The 10,195-nt window shown below is 37.2% G+C and overlaps 1 protein-coding gene across 1 annotated transcript; it reads right to left on the bottom strand.

Annotated features, from left to right (window-relative positions):
• Positions 1–5,703: 5,703 nt before the first annotated feature.
• Positions 5,704–9,751, bottom strand: LOC149174192 ((-)-limonene synthase, chloroplastic-like). Its single transcript, XM_089419227.1, has 10 exons — positions 9,427–9,751; positions 9,101–9,303; positions 8,892–9,007; positions 8,521–8,729; positions 7,851–7,960; positions 7,536–7,634; positions 7,236–7,451; positions 6,988–7,126; positions 6,621–6,869; positions 5,704–6,378 (listed from the first exon to the last, which is right to left on the bottom strand). Exons 1-10 carry the CDS (start codon positions 9,691–9,693, stop codon positions 6,079–6,081), a joined length of 1,908 nt encoding a protein of 635 aa, XP_089275353.1. The 5' UTR covers positions 9,694–9,751; the 3' UTR covers positions 5,704–6,078.
• Between the last annotated feature and the right edge of the window lie 444 nt (positions 9,752–10,195).

The following is a 10,195-nucleotide window of genomic DNA, read 5'->3' as shown; positions in this document are numbered from 1 at the left end:
TTGTGCCCTTGCACAGTGGGATGTACTTCGAGAGCTGAGTCATAGGCTCATCCTCCTCGGCATTCAACTCCTAGATGCCTCCACATAGTTCTTCTTCATCTAAATCAAGGGGCTCATGTGGTTGTTGCGCTTTGTCCATCTTCCCCTTCTAGTGGATTTCCGTGGGAAGTTTTCACGGTGATTGCCTCACCGGAACCTATTATGGCTTCTTCTGCTTCTTGTCAGTTGCAGAGAGCTTAGATATAGGAGAACTAGGTGTTGTAGTCAGAAATCCCATAGGAACAGAGGGCGTTGCTTCAACGGAGGGCGCGGCTTCAGAGGGAGCAAGTTATGTTACGTGGAAGTTGCAGTCATTCTCTCAAAGATGATATCATGGTGTCAATCAGGTAAGTTGGTGAACTCTGGTTGTTCTAGAATGTCCTCCAAAACCTTCTCAGACATACAACACTCATTCTCATAGCAAAGTTTAAATAAAACTTGTTGGAAGCAAAGTGTTCGATGCGGGGCAGCCTGCTAGATTTATAGGCGATTTCGAGTTTGAATCCAACCGTTCCCTCCAATTTTGATCATTATTTCATCTTTGGCAGTATATTTACAAGATTTTCCCCATAAATGCCCCCTCCCTGCTCCTCCTAATGGAAAGTTTTTCATCCAATCATCTACAGTGCTTGCAATGGCTACCTTTTGACCAAGCTGCGTGGCACCAACCTTTGTGGCGTAGCTCACCTTGGGGCCCTACTTTCTTCCATTGTGTAACCCTCTTACTTCGTCTTTCCAATTTTTGGGTAGTGTAGTTATAGTCTGGTATTTCCTTGCCGCTGCCTGGGGTACTAAGACTATCCTGCCATCATATAGTAATTGCGTAGGGGGAGGATCAGCCTTGTACAACTTCAATTGACTATCATTGACTATGTCTGGAAACAATTCTCCAGTCACCTTTGCGAGCAGAATTTTGCCACCATGTATAATTTCCTTTACCACATAGGGTCCAAGCCAATGCATTTGAAACTTTCCAGGAAATGTTATAAATTTTTTGTCATATAATAAGACTAAATCATTAAACTGGAAGGTGCACTTCTTTATATGTCGATCGTGCCATGCCTTTTCGTGCTCCTTTTGCACCTATTGGTAAAATCCTGCTAAAAATCGATCCTCCTCCAATTCCATCAGCTACACGAGATGTTCCTCCATAGTATCGCAATCATCCATATCAGTTAGTGCTACAATCCGTAGACTCGACACAATATATTCCATGGGCATCACAGCCTCCTGCCCATAGAACAACCTGAAAGGGGTTTTGCATGTCATCTTTTTACAAGTGGTTATATACACCCACAGGACTGCTCGTATGCACACATCCCAGTCATTCCTCTTTGCATTACAAACCTTTGTTAAATCTCTCTCCAGGGGTTTTTTGAAGGCTTCAACCATATCATTAGCTTGAGGCTGATAGGGTGTACTTTTCTTATGATAGACCTAGAATTCTTCAAGCATCAGCAAAATCGTTTTGTTTAAGAAGTGCATGCCCCTGTCACTCATTAATATCTTAGGGCAGCGAAATCGAGACAGGATACACACAAAAATAAACTTCACAATCGTATTTGCGCTACATTCCTTTACTAGTTGCGCTTCCGCCCAGCGTGTCTAGTATTCGATTGCTGTAATAATATATCATGCTCCAGTCTTTTTCCTGGTGGCTGGATTAGATCCACAAAATAAATTGCCCTCTTATCAACCACCTACAAAGTTATATGTGGATTTAAGTACAATTCATCCCTCCGTGATGGTCTCCCCATCCTTTGGCAAGCATCACATGCCCTACAATATTCTTTTACATCCTTATGTACCATTGGCCACCAAAGTCTCGCGCGTAGGATCTTCTGCATGGTCTCTCTTCTTGAATAGTGACCTCTCGCTACTCCTCCATGTTCTTCTGTAAGGATTCTCGGTTGTTCAAACTCTAGGACATATCAGTGCATCGTCAATAGTTAGAATATATGAGTACTTCTACCCATATTTGTAAACCTCTCCCTAGAAAGGGGAAGCCAAGAAAAATTACCCTAGAGAACATTTACGATGACATTGAATCTTTAGAAAAGTGAAGAGAAGAAAGAGAAAGTCAACTTAAACAATAACTCTCTAAAATTCTCACAGAACATAAAATCAAATTATCTACAATGCTTGAAAATAACTACAAATCATTAGAAAATAAAATGATAGCTCTTGAGATTGAAACCCAAGGAATGAAAGATAGGATTCAATAAATTGAACACAAAAAACAATCAACGGTTGAATAAAATCACATTTTGAGAGACGAGATCAAAGAATTAAAAAGAAAAACTAAATAATAAATCAACCCTAAGTACCATAGAAAATAAATTAGATATCAAACCCATAAAAGAGGAAATGAAGAAATTAATTGAACTAGACCATGAGCGCCACAAAAGAGCTCTAAACCTTATAATTGTTGGCATAAAAGAGGAAAATGATGAGGACAAATTAGAAATAGGAAAAGAAAAATTAAAAACTAAGTCACAAATCCAAACAACTTATCTAACAGAAGAAAAAAGGGTGGGAAAGATACTTTAGCATAAACATACACTCAACCTTGTTAAGGTAAGTTGTTCTGACAATAAATTAGATGTACTTACTAAATCGCCAAGCCTCGAAAGGTTAAGAATCTTTATTAATGAAGATCTTACTTAAGAAGATCAAGCTGAACTAAGGAAAGAGGTTCAAAAGGTGAAGGAAGAAAGGAAGGAAGGGAAATGGGAAATCATTTGAAATAGAAAATATATCATTAGAGATAGAGTGCAAAATAAATGTGATAAATAGGAATTAAGAACACTCTGGATCCTCTTCTAGAACTGTCGTGGTTTTGAATGACATAATGTTCCTATGTTAAGTTGGATCCCGAGTGTTATTGATCTTATTCTCTTAGTTGAAACTTGGGAACATGAGGAATCTAGGCCCCCCCACATTGATAGATTCATTCTCTAGTCAAATTGGAATAATAAATCCTCTCATAAAGGTTTTGGTGGCATAAATGGCTATATAAAAAATCGTATATCTTCTCACATTCGACTTCATAAGATCGACCCCTTCATTCAATACATGTGGATTGATATTTCAAATCCTAACGCCAATAGGATTTTTCTCACAATTTGTTACTTCGCTCTTATCTACTCTACCTCCTACAAGAAAAAAAACCTGTATAAGATTTTCCCCTTCATCACCTTAGAAAAGGACACAGTCTCAGGAATGAAGGTAATATCCTTTTGATCAGGGATTTCAATGCTAGAACCACTACTAGCCAAGTTGCTCTCCTAAGTAATAACTCTAACCATAACCCTCTATGGCTTGATGAGGACTATGAATTAGCTAATAAATTCCAAAGAAATACTAAAGGCACTACTGAGAATCTATTTGGTATCGATCTTATCAAGATCTACAATTCCTAGGACATGATAATTTGTAATGGGATTAATAAGTGGCCTTCCTCTAGTTTGATGACTTGTATTCATGGGTATGGAAGTAGTATTGTGGATTATACAATATCAGACACCTGTGTTCTCAATTATATAGTAATTTTGGACGTCCTAAATGACCACGAACCTAACTCTGATTATAGACCTTTATCCTTAGCCCTAAATCTTGACATGCACACCAACCACAAGTAAAAGAATAATGAGGTTCAAAGGCAGATCCTTTTTTATAGAAGTAAAATATATCTCTTCTTATAAGTTTTAAAGAGAGATTTAGGTTTCTTGATGTACAATTATAACAGCAATCTCATCTAGAACAATTTTATTGAAAACCCTTTCCACTACCATTAACAAATTCTCTTCCGAGGTGTCATATAAAAAGGATAATAAAACTTCCAACCCTTGGTATGATAATGACTGTAAAAGTTCTAAGAAAGCTATTAGAGGTGCTCCTAACAAAACTATGAAATTGGAAAAAATAAGTGTACAAAACTCATATTAAAAGGGAAAAAGGCCCTATATTAATAAGAGGCAAGAGTGTCTTCTTTACCTTTCTAAAGTTGAGCCTAGAAATTTTTGGAGGAATGTTCTCGTTCATAAAAAGAAAGGAAATAATTTCATCCCCTTACATAACTGGGATATTTATCTTAAGAATATTTACGACTCTCCAAACACCATGAGAAATATATTAAACACTCCTATAAAGGAGGATATCTTTTATTTGTAAGATGTGGAATTCGAGATTAAGAAGCTTGCTAATGGGAGAGCAAGGTTTATTGAAGGCTACCAAGCTAAAATTTTCAAAATGTGAAAGCATATCCTCATCCCTCATATTCATAAACTTCTTAATCTGGAAGTAAAACATGGCTTCTCTAAGCCCTCAACGCAAAGCCTTATTGTGCCTATATTTAAAAGTGGGGATAAAAATGTTCCCTCTAACGATAGGGCCATTATGATTAGCCACACTTTAGCCAAACTATATGGGCTCATTCTAGAAAAGAAGATTAACCTCTGGCTTGAAAGGCATGTTAAAAGAGCTAAAGGCCAAGCTCAATTTTAGAGGTATCACTCAATTATTGACCATGTTTTCACTCTTAGGATCATCGTGGAGGAATGTTGCAATAGTAAAATTGAACTGTTTTTTGTTTAGTTGAATTTAGAAAATCTTTCGACATGGTCCCTCGAGATAAGCTATGGCAAAGACTCGAGGAGATGCTCTCAAGTTAAGAGTTGCCATAATTTGGCTATACGAAAATGTTGTTGCCAAGCTTAAGACTACCAAGGGTTGGTTTATAGAAATTAAATGTAATATCAGTGTTAAGCAAGGGTGACCCCTTTCCCCTACCCTTTTTCGCATTTACATTGATCAGCTAGAGGAGTGTTTGGAAGTTGTTGGTTACGATGGCTCGAAGCTTGCTAATATGGTCATACTCTTCTCCTTTATGCTGATGATATCGTTATTCTTGCTAGAAGCTATGATGATCTTGACAAACAACTTAAAGTCCCCCATGATTACTGCTCCAAGATGGGTATGATTGTTAATACTAACAAGACTAAGTCATGATAATTAAGTCCGAAAAGATCAACCATGATAATTTCATCTATGATAACAATTACTTGGAGACAGGGAAAATTTTAGGGGCTAATATTCATAGGTGGGCTAATTTTAGATGCTTTTTCCAAAAAAAAAGATTCGCCAATTTCCATTTTTTTCTTAAATGATTCGCCCAAATTTTATAGTAAAACATTATTTTACCTTAAAAATCGCCAAAATAATATATCGAATAATATAAAATCATTGGAAATCTAAATATTTCTACAAAAATATGACCAAAATTTTTACAATTTCCATATTAGAGACTAGTAATATTCGCCAGGGTTTCTAAACTTTAAGATAAGCTTTCATCCTTAAAATTTTCCCTGCTTGGAGAAGGTTTCTTCATATAAATATTTAGGTATTGACATTCATCATCAGCTCAACTAGAATTATAGCACTGAGAAAAGGATTATTGGAGATTGCAAAGCTTATTACGAGCTTAAAAATGGTTGTAAGTCATGTGATCTCTGAGTTTGGAGTAAGAAGAAGTTCTTCTTTGGGACTCTCGTCACCCCTGTTATTTTATATGGTTGTGAGGTTTGGGGTTGCAACATATCTAGGGAATCACGGAGGAAGATCGAGTTGATCCAAAAGCAATTTATAACCTACAACCTCAAGATTAAAGGAAATATTCCATATCCTATCCTCTTCATTGAAGCTAGCATAACCAATTAGATGTACTTGGGCCTGCACAAAATTAATTTGACATTCGGTCGCCTGATACAGAAAATCTGCTTGCGTACCTTTCTGAGATTGGCTGTTGCGTGTTTGGTAGTAATTTTCAACATTTTTGTTATCACATGGGGAAGATGAAGCCACAGATTTTTGCATACACCCATTGGAAAACGGATACCAACTTATTGCTGCTATGATTTGTTACAAAGGCACAGGTTGAAGGACCATAAACCGATATCAACTAATTGCTAATAGGATTTGTTACACAGGTACAGGTTCAAGCACCATAAAGCGATATCAACTTATTGCTAATAGGATTCGTTACAGAGGCACAGGTTCAAGGATCATTCTGCGGACCAAATTTTTTGTCTCCATAGTGGCATTGCTAAATCCATCTCGGTATAGGTAGAGGTGGTGGAGAGCTCTTGTTATGTCAAAAGCGTGTTTCCTGGCAGGCATTGGAATATAGCTATCGGGTCGTAGAAATTCCCAATTTAATTCTTTGATTACATCACTTATCATGGCGTTTATATGTTGGAGAGCATCTTCCTCTGTTGATCCCGGATTGTCTTTCATATAACACGATATGCAGGAAGCTTCTTCTCCACGGGTCCTGTCCGCCTGCATTGAGTACCATGACAATGACAATGACAGTATCGTGGTCATCCTTATGTCCATCGTAGATTGGAGAATATTTTGCAAATCAAGTGTTTGATTTATTTACGATCTAAGTTTTCAAAATTTAAAATATTTGGAAATCTGCAATGAAGTTAGGCTCACGACATCAATTAACTAGTACAAAACCAAAACCAGTGTGAAGGTCACTATACAAATTGCTTCCGTCAGCAAGTGATTGGTAATACCTTGTAGCAGCGTGTGTCACCGCGTAGTCGAAGGAAGGAGGATGCCAAATCGTTGAATCTCGACGGAAAATCGATTCCCGTCAAGACGCGCTCAGGAAGCGGTACGTCCAATGTGAGGATTGGTGTCAATGCTGCCGCTCGATAAGCAGAGCTAATTTTCCCGTTCTCGTAGTACTCCTCAAACGTTGGCAGGTTACCACTGGCGATCCACTTTGCTTCTTGAATATATGACTCGAGATAAGCCTCCCACTGCAAGTGCACACATTAACTAATTACCAGGCCAGTAGAACACTGTAACAAATAAATAAATAAATATTAATCTCTGCAAATATATATATATATATATATGAAATGCTAGCTTCCATACAGCCTTTCGAGCATAGTTGAGGGTGTCTCGGCCTTGTGTCTTCTCCGCCTCTCTGGCCATTTCAGTTAGGGCGCTGTAGAGTGCCATGTACACTGTTTTCATATAATCTGGAAGGCGGTCTGTCTCCGAGGGATCCCATCTGATGAGGCATTTATATATAAACGTTAAACACACAACTTTTGGTACTGTAGAGACATTATAGACACAAACGATTATTCTTCTAAAATTCATTGAATGCACATCACCACCTCCTGACTGCTTCTGTGAAGAGTTCGATTTCGTCCATGGTTCCAAAAGTGTCGTAGATATCGTCAAGAACTGTGTTAAGATGACAAGTTTGGACAAATCCCAATCTGAATGCACGATGTTTGGGGTCAGTCGCAATGCAGGACCCCAAAGTGTAGTATTCCACGTGACGGTGCCGGCTGAAGTCCAGTTTAGGCAAACCCGAATCTTTCCACCATCTACAGATATCATGGGCTTTAAAATTATTCCCATCGAGTCAATGTTTGTCCATGAAAAAGAAATCTAACAACACAACTCATCACCTGCAGATATCCTGTAACTCCTTTAGTTGTAAGGAGTGAAACATGTTGAACTCCAATTTTGCGAGTTCTAAGAGTTTTTCGCCATCCATATATTGTTCCCTGGAAAATGAAATGTAAAGTATTTCAGAAGAGTTTAAAAGATCAGTTGTGTGGTAGAAAATCATTAGGATAAACCTATTTCAACCCTTTTATTAATATTTTAATAATAAATTTAATTTTAATATCCACTCAAAAAATAAAGAAATCTTCACTTTCCCTTGAATATGTAAAATCCAAATGTCAAAAACAGAATTGACTTGAAGTGCGCGCTCCTACTTATTCTTCTTGAGCCATGGACTAGTAGGATGTCCAAATACATCCATGTAATTCCTAGCTTCCAATCTCGGCATATTTGTGTGCCAACCATATTCCAAAGCGTACTCTATCTGCTAGTCACATAATTGAAACAATAACATAGCATCATCATCGCATACTCTAGGCTAAAAAATAAATGAAAAACATCACCGCACCACATTGTGAAATGAAACAGTAATGACATGATCATGTATTTGTAGGTGCTGTCATCATTTTGTAACAGAAAAAGTGAAATCAAAAGAAATTGATTTATTATATTGTAATACGTGATGATATATTTGTAACAGAAAAAGTGAAATCAATTATATTGTAATACGTGATGATATATTTATAAGTTTTTTAGAAAGGTTAAATTTGAAATGTTTAGAAGTAAGTTGTGTGTGGGTAGAAAATTCAAATTATGATGTAAGTTTAGCTGAGATTTAAATTATCAGATAAATTAATATGTAAATAGTAATTAAAAAAAGTGTCAGCTCAGTAATCTATTTTAAATGGATAATAAGTTAAAATAGATAGATAAATAAATTTCATTCAACATCGTTACTATTCAATCTGCTGCCGTGTATAAATTGCAACCTTTAATGATGAAATGAGTAAGCTTCTGAGTTGTGTTGGCACCCCTGATACTCACCTCTTGTGAAAGACTACACACGGAAATCTCTTGCATGGCTTCCTTCAAATATTTTGAGGAGAAGATTTCAGCATCTTCCATGACTTTCTCCCCGGGAAAAGCAATGAGGGAAGCCCGATATAAATTAAGAGCACTTCTAATCTCTCCCTCCGTTTTACGGGGAGAGCACATAAACTGTCCGTTTTGGTCTTGGAAATCCTTCAAAACCTCTGAAATGAATACAATCTTTTAATGACGTCCGTTAAGAAAAAGACCATGCAATTTGACAGAGTTCAAAACAAAATTTAGATGGCAGCTTGGCTGGCTTCCTCAAAGAAATTTATCCAATGACCAGAATTCAGAATTTTTAACTCTGGCGATGGATGGCCAACCTGAGGACACCAGGTATCCGTGTAGACGAAGAGTTCGAAGTCCCAACGCAGTCGAGTTGAGATCAGTGACAACACTCTCTCTCCCACATCCAATGCCTTTTTCGACGCTCCAATAACTGCAGGCCATTGTAAATTCCTGATATAATGAGATGTATTTCATTTATAAGGCATAAATAAATAATGATGAGAAGGGTTATACGGTGGCTGACCTGTAAACATAATCCAACGCTGATTCTATCTCATTTTCGAAATGTCTATCGATCCCCAAACGTTCAACACTGTCGACCATCCAAAGGCGTTGAATCAGATCATTCAGGGGAGTGATTAATTCGCCATTCTCCTCTGACATTGAATTGAATAGCTTCTTTACTTCCCCAATTAGTCTCTCCGCACGTTCAAGGTAAGAAGGTTCCTAGGACATATAAAATAAATTGGGAAAATAAATTATTGCACTAATTCTGAAGGAATTAGGACTGACTATAAACAAGAATAAATTCAACTGAAGCTGAAGCTGAAGCTAAAGCTAAATACTCACCCCATAAGGCGCGGAAAGGGACTGTATGAAATCATCGTCCCAGAGGTTGGAATGGTAATCACCTCTGCGTCTTATAACAGCATCATCAGATACGGCGGTCCTCAAATTCATGCTCATGGAAGCACCTGTCATTAGTTTCCCTTGCCTGCGCATTGCGACATTTGGAATTGTTATATGGAGAGGTTTAAGCTCACGACCAGACCTGTCGATGAACGATGTGGGCAGGCACAAGTGGGAAGGCAACGAGATCACAGAAACAGGAAACATCCCTGCTTGCTTATAATATGATGATATGAGAGCTTTTGACCTATGAGATACCTCGAAATAATGAAGCAAAATATAAGCTGCCAGTGGTATATATAGGGCTTCTTGCCCATGTACGCTACAGTTTAGATACCTAGTTTTGTCCGAGCACTGCTTTCCATCCTTCACTTCAGTTTATCAGCGTAGATTCCTTTCCTTGTCCCGACGTTCTTGCATGGTCAGTTGATAATCCTTTTGTTAAATTAAAGTTATTAAAGAAAGGTGTGAACTTGGATTATGCACATATATAATTTTTTTTAAGTACATATAAATTTAGTTAAGCATACATTATTTAGAATAATAAATTTGTGTTTGTATTTCTTCATGTACATAGATAAAAATATGTTTAAAAAATAAATATTTCATAATAAATAAACGAATAGAGCATAACATCGCAGTACGTCTCCACAACTTAAGGAATTTATGATGATACATAAAGTATTATTACCTAATTATGCAGTGATCT

Source organism: Pinus tabuliformis, chromosome 4_1, assembly GCF_031772625.1.
Source record: "Pinus tabuliformis cultivar Carrire ecotype Pingquan chromosome 4_1, CPIR1, whole genome shotgun sequence".
Taxonomy (NCBI): domain Eukaryota; kingdom Viridiplantae; phylum Streptophyta; class Pinopsida; order Pinales; family Pinaceae; genus Pinus; species Pinus tabuliformis.
Note: the sequence above shows the minus strand (reverse complement) of the source record. Positions and strands in the feature narration are given on the sequence as shown.